We start from the raw sequence: 25,824 nt of genomic DNA, 5'->3' as shown, positions 1-25,824 counted from the left end.
AAAGCGAAACGAACTGGCTCCAGGCTCCAGACTTCGATTCGATTGTGACTTCGACTTTGACCAGTTATAACATTGAACGTTGCAACTTGCAACTTGCAACTCGCGATTGTGTGTTGCGGGTTTCAACGTCACTTCGGCCGTGTTGCCAGTTTCGCTTTCATTTGCAGCAGCCGAGCCGAGCGATGACGAAGACGATGGCGATGACGATGACGACTTCAAAGACATCTCGTCATGCTGCCGCCTGCTGCCTGGCCTCGGCCACTGCCGCTGCCACTGCCACTGCCTCTGCTGGGGGAGAGTAGGAGAAACGAGAAGAAAGGCTTCGGACCAATCAAACTGGAAAATTGGAAAAACGCCGAGGAGGAAATTTTATAAAGGCCCAATGATAGCACAATTTCTGCACAGTTGTGGAGCAGCCGCCGTTCGGGAAAAGTGAAAAGTTTGCCAGTGGTAAAAATCGCGCTTCGCTTTGGCCTTGAATGAGTGAGAGTAAAAGTGGCAAGCAACAAGTGGTCACTAGCTGGTTAGTGACAAGGTCAGGCTCCATGGGGAAAATACTGTTGCTGCTGTTGGCTCTAGAGCTCAGTCATGGCATTAAGGTGGAGACCATCCCCGTGCTCAGGGAAGTACTCGTCCCCAGCAACAACACCTCGAGTCCACCCGTGTATCGTGTGTCCAAGCCAGAGCCCAAGCAGCCGGAGAAGCGGGTACCCTCGCACCTGCAGGACATCGTCCGACATCCAGGCTATGTGGATGACGATGCGGGAGATGTGATCAGGATCATTGAGCCGCCGCAGCACTTCCAGCAGTTGAAGCGTCTCCGCCAGCGGCAGCCCCTGGGTCCCGCTGTCGTCTGGGAGCAGCCACGCAAACTTAGCACCAATCGAACGCCTCCCCAGCCCCAGCCACAGCTCCAGCCGCGCCCAGGCGACCTCCTCACCCAGGAGACCCAGAACATGCCCCTGGCCGGCAACAGCAACAGCAATAACCTACAACTTCCCATGGAGATACTGGCCTCAGTGAGGAAGACCGAACGTTTGCTGCATCGCCAGCGACAGAAGCTGCCGCTGGTCCGACAGCGCCACATCCAGCGGCAGTCGCACACTCTGATCGCCCAGAAATCCCTGGAGCAGCAGCTCTACCAGCGGGGCCAGCAGCAGCGCCTGCGAGCGGTACTCAGTCGGAACCAGCAGGAGCACAAGCGGCAGAAGCGCATGAAGCGGGAGACCAACACAAGGAGCAAGGCCGACGGCGCCTACGGTGTGCAGCAGGGTCTGAAGTTGGTGGCGCACATTGGGGATCTGCTGAGGAATGCCACGCTGTACCTGCCCGACGACGAGGGGCAGGCGAAGCCGGAGCCGGAGGCGCCCAATGAGGTGAAGAAGTCACCGGCGTGCAACGGTAATGCCACAACTAGCTGCGACAGTCGACGACGTCGCCAAAGGCTGTTCAAGCCACCCAAAGCAGTGGAAAGGCAGAGGGAGAGACTGAGGGAGAGGCGTCGCAACTTCCGCAATGAGGCAACATCAACAACGACAACAACAACAACAACAGCGCAACCACCAACAACAACAACAACACAAGTAATACCCACTACAAAAACTACAGGCAAATCAGTAGCAGCAGCGGCAGTGGCAGCAGCAGCATTGAGTGGCACTGCCACTTCAACGACTTCCGCAACTCCGTTGGCCAGTCGCCTGCGAAATTCACGTAAATCACCAAATAACAACCGCAATGATGGTGGATCGGTGGCCCGAAGCGATGATTCCATACTTTATGCGGATATTATGACAAATATACGTCATCTGTGGCAGGAGCAAGATCTCCTTGGGGCAGCACCGCCCCAGTTCATCGCCCCCCACGAAGTGCAGAACAACACGGACTATCGCGCTTTGGATGTGTACCTCAAGGACCTGGACGAGCTGTCCAAGAGACTGCCCACAGTGGCGCCCATAACGGGTCTGAATCGAGAGGAGCTGGAGTGGGCCACGCCCACGCCCAGCTGGTATTTGATCAACCAGGAGGGTAAGATCTATGAGACGCGGCTGGACAGCGAAACGAAGCCCTCATCGACGCTCTTCCACCGCTTTCCCGACATGCCCAAGGCCGATGGCAGTGTGTCCACCCTGGATCTGGAGTAATATAATCCCTGTTTCCCCATTTTTTTTGTATGTAATTTATTTATCTATTTGTAAGTTAGATGAAATAAAGAGAGAACCTTTCCCCAGACCTTTGGCACCGCAGCTCTTTCAATGCCACGATCTCTGGGATTGCTGGGTTCGCTGGGATCTCTGGGCTATGGGATTCTTGCTGGCCAGCCAAGCATTTAATTCAACTAATTACATTGAGGGCCCAGCCGGCAGTCACAAGTTCTTGGCTAATGCGGCAATTTAGATAAGGCCCAAACTGGCAATTAGCCAGCCCCGCTGGGGCCACCCCGCTTAAGACCCGCCAACGTGCGAAACGCATTGTCTGAAACCCTGACCCCGCCTAACATGCAAACCTGTGTGAGAAAAACTCTACGTATTTTCGGCCACCAAGAGAAATATATGTATACATATACACATGTACCCGATAATTGAGGAAGGGGAAGAGCCATACAAACACTCGGAGAAAAATGACATGGTAAAAAGAAACACCCATTTTTAAAACAAATATTCGGGTTTTAAATATAAAAATATTAAAATCAAATAGAGTTCACTTGTACTAGGTAGTATTTTTGAACGAAATATATTCAATGTATAGGAAATATATATATAATCAAAACATACAACTTTTTAAGTGAAATATGAAATATATTTCATTTAAATATGACAAATATTTAATTTAAATATGACAAATATTTAATTTAAGTATGAAATATATTTCATTTAAATGGGAAAATATTTATTTTAAATATGAAATATATTTAATTAAAACATGATATATATTTAATTTAACTATGACAAGTATTTAACTTAAATATATAAAACAATATTTATTTAAAATATTTAAAAATGGAAAACATTTAAATCAAATATTTCAAATTGTTGAAAGGACTCACCTTTCAAAAGCCCACTTCTTTTTATTAATATTTAAATCTAAGTATAGTCTTATTTCTCTGGGTGTACTTTTGGCCCCCAAGTCGTCGAGAATTACCACAAAAATACATGCATATGTACCCCAATTGAGGAAGGAAGTGCGACGCGACAAAGGGGAAGGGGAAGGGCGTCATATGGTAATCCCGCCTGACCTTTCTTGCACAAGCTCCACTAGAAATGGATCTCTGCTGGAAATTGGTTCAGGCAGATACTCGTACGAGTCTCTCCATTTAAGTACGTGCCTCATTTTATGGGAATCTATGGGTTGCTCGCTCTCAGTATTTGGGTTGCTGGCAGTTCTTGGGTTTAAATTTTCATTTCCACCTTCGTTTTTGGCTAGACATTTTTTTTGGGGCTTGTGCTTTTTTTTATGGTTTTAGAATGTTGTCCAGCCACTTTGACAGAAGATGCTTAATTTATAGAGAGCGTTCGTTTGTTTTTTGTATCGTTTGATGTATTTTTTATGATTATTATTGCTGTGTGTTGGCGGGGCGAACAGATAAATTAGATTGGAAAGAAATCACTCCGCTCGACATTATGTAAGCAAATGTTCGCTCGTTCCCTCCCTTCGATTTGGGGGAACTTTAAGCCGAAAGAAAAGAAGGTTATGCTCTGCCCCATTGCGACATTGACCCCACTGAGCACAGGGAGGGAGTGAGGGAGGGGGGGGCTGGCTGGCCGGCCAAGAGGGTGGCGGGGGAGAGTAAGAAAAACAAGCAAACATAAGTTGGCCCAAAGCATTGTAATTAGTAGTCGGTCATGCAAGAAATAGAAGCCGCCTCCCTCTGGGTGCTCCCCGCTTCATTGATACTCGGATGGCGCGGGCATACGCTGCGGCAGGTGGGGGTGGGTGGTGCATTGTTAGAAGCACACGCAGCTGGAGTCGCCCAAAATCGGAGGGGTAGGGACGGGGAGGGGGGAACCGTTTTTGCGTTCAGACAATTGTTTTGTCGCTGCGCATTGATGGCAGCCGCCGCGTTGCAAGAATCGCGTTTTTTGGCCATTATAAAAGCCCGTTGTAAGCTCCCAGCGTCAGTCATTCAGTTGCTGTAAGCGCCCCAAGTGGCATTTCCACCAAATCCGACAAAGAAAACACCAGACAAAAACCCCACCACCCATCAAGATGTTCCAGCTGAGATCCGTTTGCCTGCTGCTTGCCTTTGCCCTCATTGCCCTGTTCCTGGGCGGCACGGAGGCCCTGCCACGGCCCCAGGAGGAGCGCGACCAGGGCGGAGACCTGGAGGCCGGAGCCGCTGCTGTCGAAGCCGAGGAGAAGGACCTGGAGGGAGCCTCCTCGTTCGGCTACGGCTACTACTCGTCGCCCTATCTCGGGGGATACTACGGCGGTGGCTACTGGCCCCACTACAGCGGTGGCTACTACGGACTAGGTGGGTACGGCGGTGGGTTGGGTAAGTGACTACAGGCAGAGAGCATCACGACTACACTCTTTACGTGTGTTCTCCCCATCCGCAGGCTATCCCTACTACGGCGGCTACTATGGACTGCATCATCATCATGGCCACTACGGACACTACTACTAACCGAGTGGAGGAGTTATGTTCAAGCCTCAATAGAGATATAGCAGCACTGCATAGACACCATCCACCAGGCACTAGCTTCAATAGCCAGAGAGAGAGAGAGATATAGAGATACATGCATAGAAAGAGATAGCACTAGCCTCAATAGCCACTCAGATGCGTTCTTGACCGCAAAGCCAGCCCGATTAATTGCAAGGATAATTGCTTCAATTAAGCAACAAAATCACAAAAAAAAAAATAACAAATAAAACACATACAAAATATTATGTAGATATTTTTTTTTTTTTTTTTGTTAAATGAGTGCATTTTATTTATTATAAGAAATCAGTTTTGTTACAAAAATAAAAGTTATACATTGTACGCAATGAATGCCTGCCAAATCGAGAACCCAATCCGACGACCGTTGATGGTTTCTACTTTTTGGTTCGTTATTTCGTTATTTTATGCCTCATCGTTAACAAATGCCGGGAGTATGGCATTCGATCGCATAAAAGCCCAGAGAGTAATTTGCAATTCAAATTGTTACCATCCAAACATTAGTTTTATATCGTTCGGTTAATCTAATTAAGGTTTTATTTTCAGCATCCACATTAACTGTTCAAATTGCTAAGAATTTGGTTAAAGTCTGGCCATAAACGGCAGCGAATTACAGCAGGCAAATGTCGGTGGTTTCAGTGACTTCTGTGGCTCCACGCTGCGTATGCGTAATTTATGAGGAATGGTCCGGGGGCCTCCGAGCGGATCTCTCAGCAGACTTCCATTGTGTAAGCCAATTGTCTCAATTGTCTAAGACACACACCGAGAGACTTGCTGCCAGGCGTCGAAAACAATTTGTCTTGATCGGATTTTGACAGGCAACAATCGGATATTGGAAGTCAGCTTCAGCTGCTCATCGCCTCGGAAAGGTCACGGAAGTGATGGACAATGGACATCAAAGATTAACGGCTGTCGGAGGGGGCTAAGGTGCGACAATAATCGTTTGAATTCACAGACGATTTCTGCATAAATTTAAGTGTAAGGTTAAGCCAGTAGCCGAGAATTGACCTCTTCATCGATTGAGTTCTTCTCTCTTTGGCTTATAAATGTCAAAATCAAGAACGTTTTTGGCCCCATTCATTGCTAGCCATCGCTTTCTGTCCGCCGATCTTCTGCCGATGGCCAGAGATATGATATTTTTGTGTGGACAATAATGGCATTAAATTGGCTATTAAATTATCGTTTAGCATTTCATTGTGGTGATCCGAAGCGTGACCGAGCTCAAAATATTGCCTCCAAGAGATTATTATTTATTCATCAATTTTTGTGATTTAGCCATCTCACTGGCCTGCCTCCTCTGTCTCCCCCCGTCGGTGTGGGGTGAGTCACTTGAGGTCGAAAATTAATTAAATCGTTAGCCAAATAGACACGAAAACTCGTTTTAATTAGAGTTTTGGGCGACTTCTGTTTCGGTTTATTTTGGCAAATAAATTAAGCCCGAATGTGTCGCCGATTCCGGTCCCGTCCCGACATTCATTGCACTTTCTCACAGACGACCCATAAATTGCTGGATTTCTAGATCATTTCGCTTTCGTCAGCAGTGGATGAATTAACCGAATGATTGATAAATCTTTCATTGTCTCTCTCTCTCTGCAGATTGGCTTTTAAATTCGTGAAAAAATTATTATAAACTTCACCTGAAATTCACTTTTCAATAGTATTTTTTTCTTCTTTGTTGTGGCTGCGGCCTGCCGCTGATTATGTTGAGATATTTATTGTACGAGTATTTTTTGGTTGGTTGTCTTTCATTCAATTTTAGAGGCAGTGGATACTCGAGTTCAAGTGCACGAAATGTCAGAAGCGCTGAACAGTGAGGCCAGTAAATATATATTTGGATGAATTTCATGAATACGTATAAGCAGAGCAGAAATTGAATCCATGGGCCATCGTGCACTTGATAACATTTTCTTTAATTATACAAAACTGAAAACTGATCGAGTAATTTCGATTTATTTGTTCAGCCATGCGTGGGTCGCTTTATATCTCAATTAGATGCTAAGACGATCATCATTAGTGAGTGAGTGTGGCAATTGCATTCAAAACGCACTCAGCACTCCCTCAGATGCGGGGAATAATTTAAATCGTCGTAAATTATCAATCTATATGCCAGGGGCAATAACAGACCCAGACCCAGACACAGACACAGACAGAGACAGACAGGGCTTAAAGGTGTCGCAAGCTGCTGGCTTAAGCGGTGCTGAGAAGTTCCTGCTGCGACAGGTTCGTGTCTTAAGTCTTTAGTCTTTCGTCTTTCGCTGGAATTATCATGTCAGTCACGTATGCGGTCGAGCAACAATCGAGGCTCACAGTCCCGGAATCTCTCTCTGCCCTAGGGTGGGGCTGGCTCCTTGCTTGCCACCAAGGACGCTGCGGCTTGGACGCACTTGAACCCCAATCCCCGATCCTGGCAGCTGACCCTCAAAATTGGCCATTGAACTGGCAGCAAAACTCGTTTTCAGTTATCTCTCTTCTCTCGCTTTTGTGGCAGCTGCTGCTGCGGGTTGCTGGTTCTGCGGCTTTTGTGGTTGAGGCAAGCTTTGGTCCGATTGTAATGGTGAGGCATTTTGCATACCAAAGGCATTAAATCTTTTTGGCTTTGACCTTGCACAATCTGATCTTCATGTAGGTGAATAGAGCCCCGCCACAGGGAGCTGTTGCTCTTGGCTGTGCCTTAATGTGTGTGTGTGGCATGCTCGACTTGGCAGCCACGGAGAGCGGCAAGGGCAATCAATTGTGGGCACTCGGAGAACTCCACTCTGCTCCAAATGCATCCGACCAGAAACGTGCCCAAATAAAAAAGAATACATATATGTATCTTGGTTTCTTTTTAGAGTTTTTGGAGACTGCTCTGCTCGTTATTTAATTTCCAGCCAAGTCGGAGAGTCAAGCTCTTTAATTAGCTGTTAACTTCCGCAACATTTGCGCCAAAAGAATGCCATGACGTTTCGGCTTGTACATCCACCTATCCATGTACGAGTACGTGTATCTATCCGAGCAAGGTATCCGTATCCGTATCTGTATCCATTGTGGGTGCGTTCGAAAAAGCTGAAAGTGATTTATGAACTCATGCTGCGAGAAGGAACTCCTATAAGATCCCACAAATATTTATGGCAATTGTTTCCATTTCGATTTCGATTTGCTATGCTAGTTTAGGCTTTAATTAAAGCGCTTAGCAGCCGCTCCGCTCCAGTACTGGGAACTAGGAAGCCGGACCGCACAATAGACCCCAAATCCAAGTCAGATAAATTTCCATTAGTTGCAGCCAGAAGTGCTGACAGGAAGCTCTCATCTCATCTCGGTTCTAGCCATGAATTATGGCCAGGTTTTCGTGTAGAGCAAGAGCAAGCGAAGTGGAAACTCCGTTTTAGAAAGGCATAAATCCTGTGCCTGTGCCCCTAAGGTCACGCATTCTCGATTCGATCGGTGGCAGAACCAGTTCTCGTTCACTTCCTCCTTTTGTAACAGGATCAGGGTCCAGACACAGTTGCCATGTGTTGGCCATTAAGCTGCTGATTCCTGTTCTCAGAGCAGCGATGCCGCAGCGACCTTGAGGCTCGAGTGCAAAAAATCTTTTCAGATGTTTCAGAGTCAGAGCCAGAGTCGGACTCGGACTCGGACGCGGACTCTGTGTGTAGGTTGTAATTAACTTGAACTTGTTATGGTCGCCGGTTTCACTGCTGCGGTGTGCCGCCCCGTTGTTCGGCGAGCGGCCTGGCTTTATGACCGAAAAAAATGTGTGTTTAATGAAAATCAACCAACGCCCCGATCCATCTCTCCGTGCTCGATCTCCCTTCACAGCTAATCGCTCCGAAAGTTGTTATAAATTAGTCAGTTAAATTCATTACATCGTTGGGATCCCATTGTCACAGAACGCAATTAGATATTGATGAATGCTGCCTTTTGTGGGAGGGAGCTTTTCACTCTCCGACGGAGAGAGAGAGTACTTTGATTTTGTTGCAGATTTTATGAACAAACAAAAAAAAAAAATCACAAGAGAGAAGTGTTTATTTCTAACCTAGTGCCAAAAGATTTACATATATGTATTTAAGGACTAGTGCTTTAAACAATTATTATGTTAATTTACATATATATTTTGTACATACATAAATCGTAATTTATTTCTTTTATTACAAATTTTAATATAAATATTTTAATTTAATTTTTTAAGTTTCGTTCTTTTATTTATTCTTTATATATACATATTTAAAAAAATCTTACTTATTATGAATATTTTTTCTGGCCAAAATATATCTCTCGCTTGGCGGCTACCAATTATTTGACTATCTCTGCCCCCCATTTAAGAGTATAACAAAGTTGCGGCATGTGTCAAATCTCGGTTGCTTTCATTTTTCATATTTAATTATTTATTTATTTGCGAATATTTTGTATCAGTTCGATTTACACAAGTGCTAAGGCGCTCGCTCTGAGGTTTAATGAACTGCTGTTGGCTGTTGGATTTTTGCTGTTTTCGGTGAAAACCATTGAGGGCTGAATCACCTGCTGATTTCTGTTGTTGCTGTGGCTGCTGCTGGTATTATGAGTGTTTACCTTGCGGTTGTCGTTGTCGTTGTCGTTGTCGCTGACGAATCATTTGTATGCCATGGGCGAGAAATGCATAAAAACTTCACCCGAACTATATTATTTATGGATCAAGTGGTGTGCACATATATTCCAGCCAGGTTCTAGGCCTCAGCACATCCTAGTTGCACGATGCCATGCCATGCCCTGCCCATGCAAATCGGTGCGGACTAGCCCCCCAAACGCGAGGCACAACTCAAAATTGTGCAATCATAAGCTTAACGTTCTCAAGTGTTTTCCACCCCCCCACATTCGTGTGTGTGTTATTATTAGATTTCAGTGCTAAGCCCCGCTTAGGCCAACAGAATTTCCAGTTCTCTATGAAACAGAACTCCAGCGGAAACTCGGAGCTCGGATCATCTCTGATCTGTTGATCTGTTGATCTGCTGCCCAGCTTTTAATTATCGGCTGGCAATAACGATTTTTGTTCGAGTTGTTAATGGCATTTCATTATGATTGTTGCTGTGGCGGCAAACATAGTTTTTGAAAGTTGAAATACTTGACGCGAATCAAACAGCACACCAAATGGATGTACAACACCGCATCTTGTACGAGCAGTATCTTCCGGTTTTTGTTCGATTTATGATTATTATTCATAATTGAATTTCTATTTGTTGACGAGCAGCGAACACCGACCCCGGACCCCAAACCCCACACAACAGACCCGACCCGCATCTTTTTTTGTTGAATTTGCCTTTTGCCTTTGTTTCACGTTTGCTTGCAGGGTCTGTTTTATAGAGTTCACTTTAATGGAAACTGTTAGTTGATCGATTGCCTAATTTGTCAGCCCAAAGGATAAGTTTGTGGAGTTCCAACATTAATTAGCCATTAAAAGCGGCACGAACAAGGTTTACCCCCTCCTCCTGCACTCTATAAAAAATCATGAAAGGGTGCAGTGCCAGTTGATTGATGAAACGCTTTTCACACTTTGTGGCCCAGCCTCAGCTGCGATTGTTCTTTTCCCCTGACACCCCACCCCACCCCACCCCAGCCGCCACCAATCGAGCGGCAGCGGAAGGTCATTCGAGCAACCTAAATGAAATCGAAAACGAAATCGCTTCAAGCTTTGATTTGGGTGTTCTTTTTGCACTCTTCGTTCGATATTCGTTCGATATCAGGGTCGTCTCAAAAACTCACTTCAAACAGTAGCCAAAACTGCAAAACAAATCAATGCTAAGGGTATCTTGCTTGAATCAAGGGGCATACATATATGTAGTTATATTAAATATATATAGTATTCCCTTTTTTCCAAGGGTTTCAGGTCTCCATTACCCCAGAAAAACTCCACAGCACACCACTCTATATATATATATATTCCAGCGTATGCTATGTAACTGCCTCAAGGTCATTTCCAGTGCTAATTTTGGCACATAATTATGGCAATTTGGAGCTGCTTCTGCAGATCATAAAACACAAAGTTTGCTCAGCTCTTGGGCCAAACGCCAACGCAGCAATTACGTTAGGAGGCGGAGTAGTTTTAATATCGATTAGCCGCCTAGGGCCCGGCTAAGTGCTAACAGACACGAAACAGATCCCGAACTCTAGTTCCATCTACAGGTGGTCTCTGCACACACAGCCCCCGGGCGGGCTGGGCTCTCGGCGCGCGCTCCGACTGCTGCCGCTGCTGCTGCACTGCGCATGCGTAGACGTCGGACGTCGGACGTCGAGCCGAGCGTCGGCAGGCGTCTTGGTGTCGTTGTCGTCGGTCGACGGTCGTCTTCTGCGTCGGCGCAGGCGCAGAGGTTGCTCTTATAAATACTGTGTGCGTCGGCGCAGCTTTTGTTATTTGAACTTCAAATTTGCTCGAGTTCGCATCGTTGTCGTTCGAGTCGCTAGCGAAACGCGCGCGTTTTCTTAGCGTTTTCTGCAGCCTATACGCCCTATACGTGTTTGTGTGTGATTTTGCTTACAAGTGGGTAGCCGTTGGCCATAAACAGAGTGAACAGTCAGACACTTCTATATAGAACATTATACGCTGATGGAGCCGTTGTAAACGTTAAGAAATATATATATATTTTTTTTAGGTGCTGACGCAAGTGCCTGAGCGATTTGTGGATCCGATCCGTTCGCGTTGTTGCATCACGAATCGAGAATGAAGACGGTGAGTGTTCAATCCACAAAAAGTGTACACCATATGCACGATATGAACAATCAAGACATAACCATAAAAGATGTCAAGATGCCAAGATGCCAGGGGGCTAGAATCCATCCCAGAAATATTCCACACTTTTTTTTTTTGAGGTGCAGTTGCAGTGGCAGTGGCTGGGGCTGTGGCAGCTGCTGGCCTGCCTGCCTGGCGGCACTGGCATCCCATGAGGGTTGTCTGTCAAACAAAATTGCCCAACTCTAGAGACGCGAATGGAGTTTTCTAAGAGCGACAGCGTAAAACAAACAACGCCAAAACAGCAAGTCAAGTGGAGGAGTCGTCGCATGGTAAATTTGCATAAATGGCGCTACAATTGAAGAAAATCGGTACAAGTACAAATACAAATAACAGAAAAACAGCAAAACAGAAAACAGCTGGCAGCCCTCCATCAGAGACTGAGACCTGCCGCAACGGCGAATGCATTGACTGCGACTCCAACTCCAGCTCCAGCTCGAACTCCGAATCCGAATCCGATTCCGATGGCTGACTCACTCGAGGGCGACTCCGACTCTGAATCGGACTCCAAAGCTGTGACCGGAAACGCTCATAACTGTGCCCCAGCCCAGCCCCATCATCAGCCACTCTTTCGTGCTCTTCACGCATGCGCGTGTTCGTTCTGGACAAGAGATTTGGCAATCGGTGGGCCGCGAATGCGCAACCGCTTTAAGGCTAAGGCTGAACCTCGCACATTAAGCGCCAGTCGTCGCTTGAATGAGTCAAAGCGCGCCCAGAACCACAGCCAGAGGCTGAGCCAGTGTTGGGCAACTCCAATTAACGCCAGCCGCACAAGGTCGTCCCGCACAGACCACATACTCGTAGTCATATCTGTGTATACTACTATGTCTTTTTTATGGGATTTCACACGCTTCAATTGTGACAATTAACGCCGTGCTCCACCCCGTTCCATGGCGGCATTTGTCGCCCCAAAAGTTTTTCCGCCTTTTGGAGGCCTAATGCTTTGTGTGTGACTTGACAAGATTCGAGGGAGATTCTCTGGCGGCATGCTCCAATTGCGGGCCCAAACCCCACCCACTTTACACGCGGCACTTGCCACTTGAGATGACGCGGCAACATTTTGTAATGGTTGCTTTAATTGCGGGTTTGTTGTTATGAAATTATCAATTAAGGTCAAGCAGGAAAACGGATATATAGATAAATCCGTGTTTCATTTGGATTACCGAAAAAGATTCGGTGAGATTCCGCACTGCCTTTTGTAGATACGCCTCTGCCTCTGCCTCTGTCCCTGCCCCTGCCTTGGCTCCACGAAAGAATTATTCATGTTATGCGACACCTGAGTCACATGCCATAAAAAAAACATCTCGCGCACAAAACTTAATTGGGTTCTGACTTTAATGGACATCCAAACGGCCACAGACATCACACAGTTGTCAACTAATAGCAAAACAAACCCCAAATAGATATGTATGTATGTGTATTAGATTCGGTTTTAGCAAGAACTAGTTTGATTCTGATTCTTGCCACTCGGGGGTTGGCCTGGCCGTCTGTTGCAAGTCTCAAGAAGATTGGCAAATCCGCTGGAAATTAAGGCCCGACAGCTGACAAGCGGCTTGAGTGAGTCGAGTTGAATGGAGTGCCTGTCGAGTGGCATTTTTCCATAACGATTTATCAAAAAACAACACGCAAACAAAAAAAATCAAATCAAATCAAAATGTGTAAAAGAATATTGCGTGGGAGGCTAGAAACTATTTCCATTTTGATTGAGTTTGAGTTTGAGTTTGAGATGAGCTGTTGGCTCTCAGCTCTCAGCTTTCAGCTCTCAGTTCTCTGCTCTCAGTTCTCGGCTTCTTTTTGATGAATTTTTTGTCTGGTGGCTGCTGCCATTGTTTCTATTCAATTAAAGTTTGGCTTTTATTTTAATGGGCACGGACTTTAACGACTTTGACTTGAAGCGCACTCGGCGAAAAACCTTAAATGCCGCTTAAGAATGCTGCTGCTATTTTGTGTGTAGTTTTTATTTCGCCCAGATTTATGTGTTTCAATTTGAGAAATGGAATTCCGGGTTCCAGTTCCAAAGATTGACGATTGCAAAGGTTCTCTCTGTATCTCTTGGCCGTGGCTCAATTAGTTCGCAGCGAATTGATAGTCGCACATTTACATAATTCCAAATGGCTGTAGAAACTATTTCTAATTTTATTTTAGCATCTCTTGGGGTTTATCGAACCGGTCGCCGTGACTTTCCCATCAAGCTCCAGTATTTCATTCGGAGCCGGAGGCCATTAACACTTGCCTACTACAACGCGTATCTAGAACTTTTCTCGCAGCGGCTCGATCAAGTAACCAATGTCGTGTGGCAGATGCGTTGACCTTGACTATGTGTGCGTGGTCGCAGAGGGGCAGGGGCAGCTAATAGTTGGCGTAGATCTCACCATGCGGGTTGGGTCTTGGCTCTGCCCATAATTAATTAACCAATCGCCATCGGGGTCGACAATTATCGTAGAAAAATGCGTTTAAACGCTTTCAGCTTGTTCAATCAATAATGTGCGTAAAGAGCCTTGCCTTCGTAGAGCGTGACCCAATTGGCAGCCGTCGCCGTAGTCGCAGTCGCAGTCACTGTCACAGTCGCACCAAAGCCAAGCCAATTGATTCGCCAAAAACCGCACTGCTGGTGTCAAAAGAGCTGACGTTGGTGGCGTCTCACACAGCCAAATAGCAAATTGTCGAGGGCCTTAATTATATGCGGAAATTTTCGACGCTACCACCGACACCGAAACACTGAAACACTGAAACACCGAAACACCGCTAAATTGCCATAAACGGCCAAGAGGCCCAAGTAAATGTCAGTCAGACGGCTAAATATAAATGTCCAAGATTTGATTTAAGATCATTAAGGTTTTCGACAACCAATTGATTTGTGTGTCTCATCTCCATCTCCATCTCCTCCATCTTTGCAGCAACACCGACTACTCTGCTTGGCTCTGATCGCCCTCAGTTCCTCTGCCCTGGCACAGGTGAGTAGATGGCGCCGCATCGAATCCACAAGATACTCAAGGTACATTCGCAGGAATACGGAGGATACGACTATCCAGTACCGAAGGTTTCCTTTTCGGACGGCTACTCCTATCCGAAGCCGGCCATACCGTTCCCACCGCCAGCGCCCACAGTGAGCAGCGGATATTCGTATCCAAAGCCATTGGTGCCATTCGTGCCGGAACAGCCCAAGTACAGGCCCCCGGTGCAGCAGATCATTCCACAGGAGCCGAAGCTGGTTCAGGGATACTCCTACCCGAAACCAGCGCTGCCATTCCCACCGCCGACGCAGCCCCAGCAGATCAGAGTGACCGCGCCGCCAACGCCATCAGCAGGATACGCTTATCCCACGCCCTCGATTCCCTTCCCACCACCACCACCCAGGACTCCACCCCCACAGCCGAAGCAGCAGGGCTACGACTATCCCAAACCCAGAATCCCATTCCCAGCTCCCACTCTCCCGCCCCAGAAATACCTGCCTCCTGTGACGACTGCGAGCCCACCAGTGCCTAAGTACCTGCCCCCAGTGCAACCACAGCCCACGTATCTGCCACCACCTCAGCAGAAGCAGCAGGGATACGACTATCCCAAGCCAGCCATTCCGTTCCCACCTCCGACGAATCCACCACAGAAATACTTGCCCCCCGTGACGCCTACGAAGCCGCCACAGCCGAAATACTTGCCACCAGTCATCAAACCAACACTCCCACCCCAGCCGAAGTACCTGCCGCCACCACCTCAACCCAAACAGGGCTATGAGTATCCCAAGCCCGTCGTTCCATTCCCACCACCAACGAATCCACCACCACAGCCCAAGCAGGGCTACGACTATCCCAAGCCAGCCATCCCATTCCCACCACCCACCAATCCCCCACAGAAATACCTTCCTCCCGTTGTCCCAACCAAACCACCGCAACCCAAGTACTTGCCTCCTGTAAAGCCCACTAGCCCACCACAGCCGAAATACCTGCCTCCTCCTCCCCAACCCAAACAGGGTTATGAGTATCCCAAGCCCGCCGTTCCATTCCCACCACCACAGAAATATTTACCACCAGCAACCACCCAGGCACCACAGCCCAAATACCTACCTCCCGTCCAAGCCACTTTGCCGCCACAGCCCAAGTATCTGCCACCTCCTCAACCCAAACAGGGCTATGAGTATCCCAAGCCCGCCATTCCATTCCCACCACCGACCAATCCACCACAGAAATATTTACCTCCTCCCGTAAGAACAACTCCACAACCGGCGCCGAAGTACTTGCCCCCAACAAACCCACCGCAGCCCAAGTACCTGCCACCTGTGCAACCAACCAGCCCACCGCAGCCGAAGTACCTCCCACCACCGCAGCCCAAACAGGGCTATGAGTATCCCAAGCCAGCCATTCCATTCCCACCCCCAACTAATCCTCCTCAGAAGTACTTGCCTCCCGTTAGGGTAACCATCCCCCCACAACCCAAGTACCTGCCTCCTCCGGTAAAGGCAACCCTCCCACCACAGCCTAAATATCTGCCACCCCCGCAACCAAAGCAGGGCTACGAGTACCCCAAACCCGCAGTTCCCTTCCCACCACCAACGAATCCACCTCAGAAATACTTGCCACCCATCACCACCACCACCACACCTGCGCCACAACCACCCAAGTACCTGCCACCCCCGCAACCCAAACAGGGCTATGAATATCCCAAGCCAATTGTTCCATTCCCACCAGCAACGAATCCACCACCACAGCCCAAACAGGGCTATGACTATCCCAAGCCAGCCATCCCATTCCCACCACCCACCAATCCCCCACAGAAATACCTGCCTCCCGTTGTGCCCACCAGCCCACCACAGCCCAAGTACCTCCCCCCACCACAGCCTAAGCAGGGATACGAGTATCCCAAGCCAGTCATTCCATTCCCACCTCCCGCGCCCAAGACAGACGGCTACTCATATCCGAAGCCAGCGATCGCCTTTGATTTCTGATCCCTCATCCGTCGCCCCTCCACCCCCGCACCGATCACTGATCAAATGACACGATTGCCTCTGTGTGCACATAGTGATCCTTAGGAACGTACGAAATTGAATATTTGTAATTAACTGTAATAATTTAATTTAATACTTAATTTTAATGATATACCAGGGTCCTGCCTGCGAACTCTACGATCGAACTTAGTCATTAAAATATGTTTATTAAATTTTTTTTAAAGATTACGCAGCGCTGCCGAAATTAAACGACCTATGTGAATGTTAATCGTGTGTTTGTTAATCTATAATTTATCTCAACTTTGGGCTTAGTCGATTTGGGATACTCCACTAAATATTGTTGGGGTTTAATCTTTACATTTTACCAGGAATGCCTTTCCCATCAGAAGAGATCAAATCTTAGTCTGTAAGAGCTAGGGGTTAAACGAGACGGACACACGGTCGGACGGACAGGCATGCATGCCGATATAGACTCGGCATTGAAGCACATCAAGTGGCGTCACGCACCGGTATGGCTAGAGTTGAACAATAACAAGGAAACAATAAATAAAACTAACCTTTCCATCCATATTTCTCCACCTTTTTCTGCAGTCTTTTTACCGCGCGCGAGTTTCCCGTTTTTGTCGTTTTTTAAGCACCGAAGTCAGCTCCGCACACGCATGCACGTAAATCGATTTGGTAAGAGTAATTCCAATGGAAGGACATTAGGTGAGGTTACCCTCTCACGATATGCGCATACTATGAAAACGAAGAGAGAGGGACATATTCCACGATCTGAAATGTCGCACCTTATACTGTTGACACACTTGCATGGAGAGCGCTCGCACATTCGTTCAGCTTCCTTCTCTCCTTCCTTGCGCCCTTCTTGCGCTCTTCTCGCCTTTTTTCACATTCGGACATCTACTAAAACGCGAGATCACGTGACCAAACGCATGTCATGTGCAAATTTTGCAAATAAAAAAAAAAAAAATCAAAACACTCGTTGCACTTCACTTCCACATATGTACACTTACACATTTTCCGTTGATTTTACTCAGCAATTTTGCCGCTGGGTTCGCCCCCGCACTGTTTTAATGACTTTCTCGTGCTCTTATTTAAATTTCGTGATATATTTGTTGTTTTTATTCAGTTCTACAAAGCTGTGCGACTTTTTTCCCGTTTGATTTTCCACTTTTCCCTCTTTTCACGGGTCTGAAACGCGGAGCTGACTGGGAAACGCGCGCTTAAGCCGGGTGAAAAAATGAAAGTGTGAGAGAGCTGAAGAGATGCGTAGGTGGATTAGTGCCCGCTCATTTTTTGTTGTTCTTCCTTATTCACACAACTGCAAAAGCAGAGAGAAGATGAGAGCATATTGGAAGTTCTCATCGTTTCTGTTCTTCTCCTTCTCTCTCCCACCGCATGCCAAAGCAAATGCACAACACTTTAACCCTCTCCCCCTCACACAGTCAACAAACTGGCAAATGAAAAATGCAGAGCGGCGAAGGAAAACAAAACTGAAAGTGGAGTGTAAAAAGTGTAGCATTTAATGTACAATAAACAAACGTTTTTAATGCACAACCCCTTTTTCCCCTCAGTCACTTGATCTCTGGCAATGTGTGTGTGTTTCTTTTTTCGAATGCAAAATGCAAAACAAGCACCGAGCTGTGTCCCTTTCCCACTCCATCATGTAAATCACGCAATGAGGAAGAAGAGGAACTCGCAATAAACAAAGAGTGAGTTCTTAGAATCGACGCTCTCTCGTACCAAGTGCTTCATTATGAGGTGGGGTGGGCCATTCATAATATTGGTGATCTGACTCTCTCTCGTTGGTGCTTCCACACGAAACTTCACTCCTGTTGGCTCACCTTATATGAATATACCATAAATATGTGCTCTTATTGAAATTTCTATGGAATTTTTTTTGTCGTTCTTGTGTGTGTTTGCGTTTTCGTCTCGTAAATCGTTCGTTCGCGGTTTCGTAGTCTAACGGTCCACGTTTTACAGAATTGCCGGTGTGAGGGAAAGGAGCAGCAAATGCAGCAAAGAAATCGTATCCGCCCAAGAATATGGGCCAAAAGGCAAGTGAGAAACGAGAGTGAATCTTTACTGTTTTTCTGTCCTCTTTGCATAATTAATCTTAATCTCAACCGAATGCACTAACGACTTGTGCCATTTTTTTTGACGTCAAATGGCCGAATATGAAGAAATTTTAATGGTGAACTGAAATCTGTTCTCCCATCTGGACTTTTAACGGATTAATCAAGCAATTTTCTATCAGATAGGGTGGTTTGAAGCGATTTCTTTTAACAAAAACATCCAAAATTTCTAATTTTTCTTCACTTTTCGTCGGAAAATTTGGCCGATTTGTTTTCGTATAAGCCCCATGGAATCAGCAGTGTCTAAAGCCTCCGTTATCCCTAATATCAGAGCCCCAAAAGTATGCTATGCTCAAACAATTTTCATTTGCTTTTTTCATGTAAAATTCACGTAGAAGTTGCTTCAAAGCAGCTCACAAGCCAAATTGAACCTGTATAAATTATAATGAACTTGTGATTCATGAAACAAGTTTCCGCTTCGCTGCCGGTGATATTCTGTGTTCGTGCTTGACGACAGAAATCGATTGTTTTATGTATCCTAGTTCGTAATTAATACAAATCTTCACTTTGAATAGATTTTACTTTTTGTTGGTTTCCTGTTCTCGGTTTTCATAGCTTAGAAAGTGATCAACTTTGGGAATATATTTCAAGATTGCACTTCTGAAGAACCCGAAAATCGAAACTGGATTTACTGGCTGGGTTCGTTAGGGGCACCTCAAAATCTGTGGCTTCAGACGACGCGGCGCGGCCATCGCCTCTGATGGCATTTCGACCATCTTCGGATCATGACACTGGTGTTTTGATGCTGTTGCACTGAACTGGCGATGACCGTCCCCCATGATCGAGCTCTAAGTGGAATGCGTTATCTCCGGCCGAATACGGTTTAAAAATGCTTTTTAATTATTTAAATAAATTGAATTTATTTCATAATAAGATGCCGATCGCCCATACATATAGACAATAGAATTTTGAATTTTGTTTTTCAGGGTTTCATTTTCGATCTCCGAATTCCATCCCATCTTAAAGAGTGGCTTTGCATTGTTAAAAAACCACACGAGTCGTGCAGGATATTGAACAAGTCGAACACTTTAAAAAGTGAAAATTTTGTGTCCTCTTATATATTAAAGATATTCCAAAATAAGCAACAAAAATTCATCTAAGAATAATAATAATTATGCAAACGAAGACCCTAAGGCGATCAGAGGCTCCTCGGTTTGTTCGGACCTTAATGGTCAAAAGAGATCTCCACATGCCTTAAATTGGGGATCAATTAAACCATCATAGTAGTGCGATGGCACTTGATTGTTTGAACATCTATTTTTCACTATATTTAAAAGTTAAATAATAGTGATTGTGAAATAAAAAAAAAGCTGAATAAATGTATTTAGAAAGTGAACACCAATGGGTTATATTTTGTAACTGTTTTATTTTTGAATTTATCAATTTCGTTCCCTAACAATTTTTCGGTACAAGTGACCGAAGAACCCGAAACCAAAGCAGTGTTTGGCTGGGTTTGTTGGGGGAGCCTCAACTGCTAAACCGTTCAATATCTGTGGCGGCGGATGACGCGACGACGCTGGGTCTTGTAGCGGTATCCATCGGTGGCCGAGAAGCTGTGTGCTGGCTCGGAAGCAGCGGTCTCGTACTCAGCAGGAGCAGAGTAGGATGCAGCCGGGGCGGAGTAGGATTCAGCTGGGGCCGAGTAGGACACAGCTGGTGCGGAGGCAGCGGCCTGGTAGACTGGAGCTGGCGCAGAGTAGGATGCAGCAGGGGCAGAGTAAGTCTGAGCTGGGGCCGAGTAGGACACAGCTGGAGCAGAGGCAGCAGCCGAGTAGGACACAGCTGGAGCGGGAGCCGAGTAGGACACAGATTGAGCTGGGGCAGAGTAGGACACAGCTGGAGCCGAAGCAGCGGCGGTGTAGGATGGTGCAGGAGCGGCCTGGTAGACTGGAGCTGGGGCAGAGGCTGCTGGGGGCAGGTACTCGTTGGATGGCAGATGGCTCACATCACGACGGTGGCGACGGAGGACGCGACGACGCTGGGTCTTGTAGCGGTATCCATCGTTGGCCGAGAAGCTGTGTGCAGGCTCGGAAGCAGCGGTCTCGTACTCAGCAGGAGCGGAGTAGGAAGCAGCAGGGGCCGAAGCAGCAACAGAGTAGGAGGCAGCAGGGGCAGAGTAGGACACAGCTGGAGCGGCCTGGTAGACTGGAGCTGGGGCAGACGCTGCTGGGGGCAGGTACTCAGAGGTTGGTGCGGAAGCAGCTCCCTGGAAGGGGGGCAGGTAATCGTTGGAGGGCAGGTGGCTCACATCACGACGGTGGCGACGGATGACGCGACGACGGTGGGTCTTGTAGCGGTATCCATCGTTGGCCGAGAAGGTGTGTGCGGGCTCGGAAGCAGCGGTCTCGTACTCAGCAGGAGCGGAGTAGGATGCAGCTGGGGCCGAAGCAGCAGCGGTGTAAGATGGAGCTGGGGCAGAGTAAGATACAGCCGGGGCCGAAGCAGCAGCCGAGTAGGACACAGCTGGAGCGGGAGCCGAGTAGGACACAGCCTGAGCGGGAGCCGAGTAGGACACAGCTGGGGCAGACGCGGCAGCGGTGTAGGTAGCCTGAGCGGGAGCCGAGTAGGACACAGCCTGAGCGGGGGCCGAGTAGGACACTGCTGGGGCAGAAGCGGCAGCGGTGTAGCTGGCCTGGGCTGGGGCAGAGTAGGACTCAACTGGAGCCGAAGCCTCTGCGGCGTAGGAAGCAACTGGAGCCGAGGCGGCACCGTATGCGGGGGGCAAGTACTCGCTGCTAGGGGAAGTAGCTGCCACGGCGGCAACAAATGCGCAGATCAACAACAGTTTCTGCGAAAAAAAAAAATTAAAAAAATTAGTTATCCTGTAGCGGCTGTGTGGGTAATCCTTTCGAGAAGGACGGTAGTAGTACCATTTTGCTGGCTTGGTCGGCTGTCCAGTCGATTGTAGAATGCAAATGGAAGTGATGCCTTAGCCAAAGTTCTGCTGCTTATTTATATGATTCTAATCATCGGCCACTGCTATACCTAATTAGCATTTGTCTTCTTAATTTATGAATTTCGTATTTAGTGACACCGCCAAAACATATCCATTATAGTTTTTGCAATCAGGTTTTGCAACGGGTTTCGGGCAGTCGAGTTCCCGCCGCGTGTGCTATTGCTTTTGCCGGCCCACTGGGGGTCCCCCTTTCTCCCCGCGCGGATCCGACAATGAACCATCCATTTAATAACCAATAATGCCCAATTCCCCATATCAAAGATCAGGTTCCATTGTGACATCCATCCGCACTCGTGAAATTTCTCTCAGATGAACGCGTGCCGCTGCTGATCCACGAACTCCATTTGCTTAATTACTTATAATTATATTTCGGTTTAATCAACTTTGAATTAATCGAGTTCTATGACTCCTCAATAAAACATGATGAGTAGTCGGATGTAGCTGAGAAAAGGCCGGTCCGTTTAAGATACTCAACATATTGATACAAAAAGAGCAGCACCTCTTATGTACGTACGGAAATAAATCACGATCTCAATGTCGAAAGAGAAGCTCTGCTCTGACTGTCTAAGACGATTGCTTGAATGAAATCTGTGGACTAGCACCGATGCCTACACAATCTCGAAATACTTAAAATAGACACGAAATAGTTGATATCAAACTAGATCACATAGATATACATACATATGTGGGTTGGCTATTGCCAATTGCGATCCCTAGACAAAGCAAAAACGAGCGATTCGCTACGAGGCGAATTCCCAACCACAAAAACAGAGCGAACAGAAGATCGGCGAGAGAGACACCAGGAGTGTCAATCCAGATTGATGAAATAGATTCGAAATAATCGAAGATCTATTGTATTGATATAACAGATATAATTAACTAAGGTTCCCAAAAAGTTAATCCTAGTCGGATTATTTAGGAATAACGCATTAAAAAGGTCCTTGAATAAGCCCAAACGAAAAACAACAAAAATATTTATGGAATCGTTATCGTATTTTTATATTTCTTCAATGAAAAGGAAAGGAATGCAGAAAAAAATTCTTATTATAAAGTTTGCACTCCAAAATGAGTACAACTCGATCACTTAGTAGAACAGATCTCGCATGGTTTAATGACGACGGATCACAACACGCTTGTGGGTTTTGTACCGGTAGCCATCATCTGCCAAGATGTGAGCGGGAGCGGCCTCAACGTCGTTGGCAACGGGAGCCAAGTACTCGTTGGAGGGAGCGACGGCCTCCTGGACAGGGGGCAGGTACTCGTTGGAGAGCTCGTTGACATCACGACGATGACGACGGATCACCACACGCTTGTTGGTCTTGTAACGGTAGCCATCATCAGCCAGGACGGTGTCGACAGCGGGAGCCAAGTACTCGTTGGAAGGAGCAACGGCCTCCTGGACAGGGGGCAGGTACTCGTTGGAGAGCTCGTTGACATCACGACGATGACGACGGATCACCACACGCTTGTTGGTCTTGTAACGGTAGCCATCATCAGCCAAGACGGTATCGACAGCGGGAGCCAGGTACTCGTTGGAAGGAGCAACGGCCTCCTGGACAGGGGGCAGGTACTCGTTGGAGAGCTCGTTGACATCACGACGATGACGACGGATCACCACACGCTTGTTGGTCTTGTAACGGTAGCCATCATCAGCCAGGACGGTGTCGACAGCGGGAGCCAAGTACTCGTTGGAAGGAGCAACGGCCTCCTGGACAGGGGGCAGGTACTCGTTGGAGAGCTCGTTGACATCACGACGATGACGACGGATCACCACACGCTTGTTGGTCTTGTAACGGTAGCCATCATCAGCCAGGACGGTATCGACAGCGGGAGCCAAGTACTCGTTGGAAGGAGCAACGGCCTCCTGGACAGGGGGCAGGTACTCGTTGGAGAGCTCGTTGACATCACGACGATGACGACGGATCACCACACGCTTGTTGGTCTTGTAACGGTAGCCATCATCAGCCAGGACGGTATCAACAGCGGGAGCCAGGTACTCGTTGGAAGGAGCAACAGCCTCCTGGACAGGGGGCAGGTACTCGTTGGAGAGCTCGTTGACATCACGACGATGACGACGGATCACCACACGCTTGTTGGTCTTGTAACGGTAGCCATCATCAGCCAGGACGGTATCGACAGCGGGAGCCAGGTACTCGTTGGAAGGAGCAACAGCCTCCTGGACTGGGGGCAGGTACTCGTTGGAGGGCAGCTCGTTGACATCACGACGGTGGCGACGGTAGACAACGCGACGGTGGGTCTTGTAGCGGTAACCATCATCGGCGAGCTCATGAGCTGGGGCAGCCTCAATCTGAACTGGGGCTGGAGCGGCAACCTGGATGGGAGCAGCAATCTCGACTGGGATGGGAGCAGGGGCGGCAACCTGTGCGGGAGGCAGGTACTCGTTGGAAGGAGCGGCAACGGGAGGCAGGTACTCGTTGGAGAGCTCGTTGACATCACGACGATGACGACGGATCACCACACGCTTGTTGGTCTTGTAACGGTAGCCATCATCAGCCAGGACGGTATCGACAGCGGGAGCCAGGTACTCGTTGGAAGGAGCAACAGCCTCCTGGACAGGGGGCAGGTACTCGTTGGAGAGCTCGTTGACATCACGACGGTGACGGCGGAGGACCACACGCTTGTGGGTCTTGTAACGGTAGCCATCATCGGCAAGCTCATGGGCGGGGGCCGCCTCGGCCTGGACGGGAGGCAGATATTCGTTGCTGGGAGCAGCGATGATCTGGGACTCCTGCACCACTGGGGGCAAGTACTCGTTGGAGGGCAGGTGGCTGACATCAGCAGCCACGGCTGCGATCACGGCAAAAGCGATCAGGAAGAATTTCTGTAAAAACACAGGAAACGATATGCCAATCAGTTTCATTTTCAGGCAGAAAAAAAATAGTCCTTTAAAGCCGCGATTGGCTTGTCTCCAAATGTTTGGGTGTCTATACTTCTATAGACAGATTCGCCCTAAGGCTTACACTGCGTACCATCTTGTCCGTTGAGCTGCTTGTTCACACCAGTAAAACCGAAACTCTAATGATGAATACGCAGAACCTTTTGGTATTTATACAAATTCTCTGCTCTTCGCCACCGCCGCACATTACAGAGCTCGCATATTTCGCTCTGACCGCCGTCCACGTCGGCGCAGACGGCGAAGCCGACGCCGCAGCCCACGATCGGACCATCTTCGGACGCGCTGTAAATTCGCACGGCTTTTGGCTCTGCAGAGGTTCTAAGCCTCACTTGGGGCTCGGCTAACACGCTCAGAGGCTGCGACAGCGACGGCAACGGCGACGCTTACATTCGCACAAAAAGCTCGAGAGAAGCTGAAAATGGAATAAAAAGTTTAATGGCCAAAATCGTTCGCACGGATTCTCTTAATTGTTTTATTTAAGCATATGCAAAAGATTTTGATGGACATCAACGTTTTGGACAAGTCGAGCGCTCACAGATCCACACACATACGCACACACTCATTCGAGCCCAAAACAACTTTGCTCTCTCATGTTGTTTACACCTCTTTGTGCCTGATTGCTGTTTTTGGGGCTGCTTTGTTCCATTCAAGCCGCCGCAAAAATTGCGCTCGATTTAGATTCAAATGATGAGTTATTCGATTCAATAAAATTCGCTCACTCCGATAGTATCCGTACACAGGCCGAGGCAGCATCAGCTCATTGTTTGTCATGTCTGTCGTCGCTGTTCATTAATCAACAAATAGGAACTGCCAAAGCGCGCCATTCAGTTTATGGAAAAAGATTATATAATTGTGCTGTTTGCCTAAGAATTAGGCAATTTTTTGTAAACTGACTGCCGGATATCGAATTTTCGCCTATTGTGATTATTTTCAAGAATGCCAACAACAAAGAGTGAAAAATCTGTTGTAAATCCTATATCGAAGGAGGATAGGAGACTTATGAACTTAGGAACAAAGATGATTTTCTGTAATTTTAGTAACTCAAATACAACACAATTAGCAAGCTGTGTATATTGTTGTTGGATTCTGGGACCGACACAGCCGCCCAAAGCATGAACGAAGGATAACCCAGAAGAGAATTTAGGTATCAGTACACCGCCCGCCAATACCACGAAACATCGAACGAAAATTGAAATGGACTTTGTTCCTGATTTTTTCTTGGTATTTTATAGTCTTTTCCTACATCGACTCGTCTGTTGATCCTGGACAGGAATATGCAAAGCTTATTGGTGCCAAAACGTTTTATGCTTCCACAAAAAACATCTTCTATAAATAAAATACACCCCTACGCTCTATCAATTAGCACTATACCACCGATCGACTTGTTAAAAGATAAAGCAAACATAGCAATTGTTTTATGCAGCAGTAGCCATAACCATGATTAATGATCCCCTTCAAAGTAGGAGAAAGATTTGGCAATGTTA

The 25,824-nt window shown here is 47.3% G+C and overlaps 5 protein-coding genes and 1 long non-coding RNA gene across 6 annotated transcripts; 4 read left to right on the top strand and 2 right to left on the bottom strand.

Moving 5' to 3' along the window:
- The first annotated feature begins 545 nt into the window (after window positions 1–545).
- LOC6599744 (mediator of RNA polymerase II transcription subunit 13) lies at window positions 546–2,141 on the top strand. The gene has a single exon (XM_002024778.1). The coding sequence runs from the start codon at window positions 546–548 to the stop codon at window positions 2,139–2,141; it is 1,596 nt and encodes a 531-aa protein (XP_002024814.1).
- Window positions 2,142–4,203: 2,062 nt separating this feature from the next.
- Window positions 4,204–4,621, top strand: LOC6599745 (glycine and tyrosine-rich protein). The gene is made up of 2 exons (XM_002024779.1): window positions 4,204–4,468; window positions 4,554–4,621. The coding sequence occupies exons 1-2, from the start codon at window positions 4,204–4,206 to the stop codon at window positions 4,619–4,621; spliced, it is 333 nt and encodes a 110-aa protein (XP_002024815.1).
- A 6,436-nt stretch (window positions 4,622–11,057) lies between these two features.
- Window positions 11,058–14,314, top strand: LOC113566323. The gene is made up of 3 exons (XR_003409057.1): window positions 11,058–11,144; window positions 11,257–11,333; window positions 14,291–14,314. It is a non-coding gene; the product is annotated as an uncharacterized LOC113566323 (long non-coding RNA).
- A 41-nt stretch (window positions 14,315–14,355) lies between these two features.
- Window positions 14,356–16,332, top strand: LOC113566345 (extensin-3). The gene has a single exon (XM_026991603.1). The coding sequence runs from the start codon at window positions 14,356–14,358 to the stop codon at window positions 16,330–16,332; it is 1,977 nt and encodes a 658-aa protein (XP_026847404.1).
- Window positions 16,333–19,927: 3,595 nt separating this feature from the next.
- On the bottom strand, window positions 19,928–21,648 carry LOC6599747 (extensin-2). The gene is made up of 2 exons (XM_026991602.1): window positions 21,601–21,648; window positions 19,928–21,255 (listed from the first exon to the last, which is right to left on the bottom strand). Exons 1-2 carry the CDS (start codon window positions 21,646–21,648, stop codon window positions 19,951–19,953), a joined length of 1,353 nt encoding a protein of 450 aa, XP_026847403.1. The 3' UTR covers window positions 19,928–19,950.
- Window positions 21,649–22,531: 883 nt separating this feature from the next.
- LOC6599749 lies at window positions 22,532–24,416 on the bottom strand. Its single transcript, XM_026991601.1, has 4 exons — window positions 24,405–24,416; window positions 24,218–24,265; window positions 23,768–24,022; window positions 22,532–23,707 (listed from the first exon to the last, which is right to left on the bottom strand). Exons 1-4 carry the CDS (start codon window positions 24,414–24,416, stop codon window positions 22,532–22,534), a joined length of 1,491 nt encoding a protein of 496 aa, XP_026847402.1.
- Between the last annotated feature and the right edge of the window lie 1,408 nt (window positions 24,417–25,824).

The sequence above is a fragment of the Drosophila persimilis genome, unplaced genomic scaffold (genome assembly GCF_003286085.1).
Source record: "Drosophila persimilis strain 14011-0111.01,24,50 unplaced genomic scaffold, DperRS2 tig00000676-arrow-arrow-pilon, whole genome shotgun sequence".
NCBI classification, from domain to species: Eukaryota; Metazoa; Arthropoda; class Insecta; order Diptera; family Drosophilidae; genus Drosophila; species Drosophila persimilis.
The sequence above is the reverse complement of the archived record's forward strand: the minus strand, read 5'-3'. Positions and strand labels throughout refer to the sequence as shown.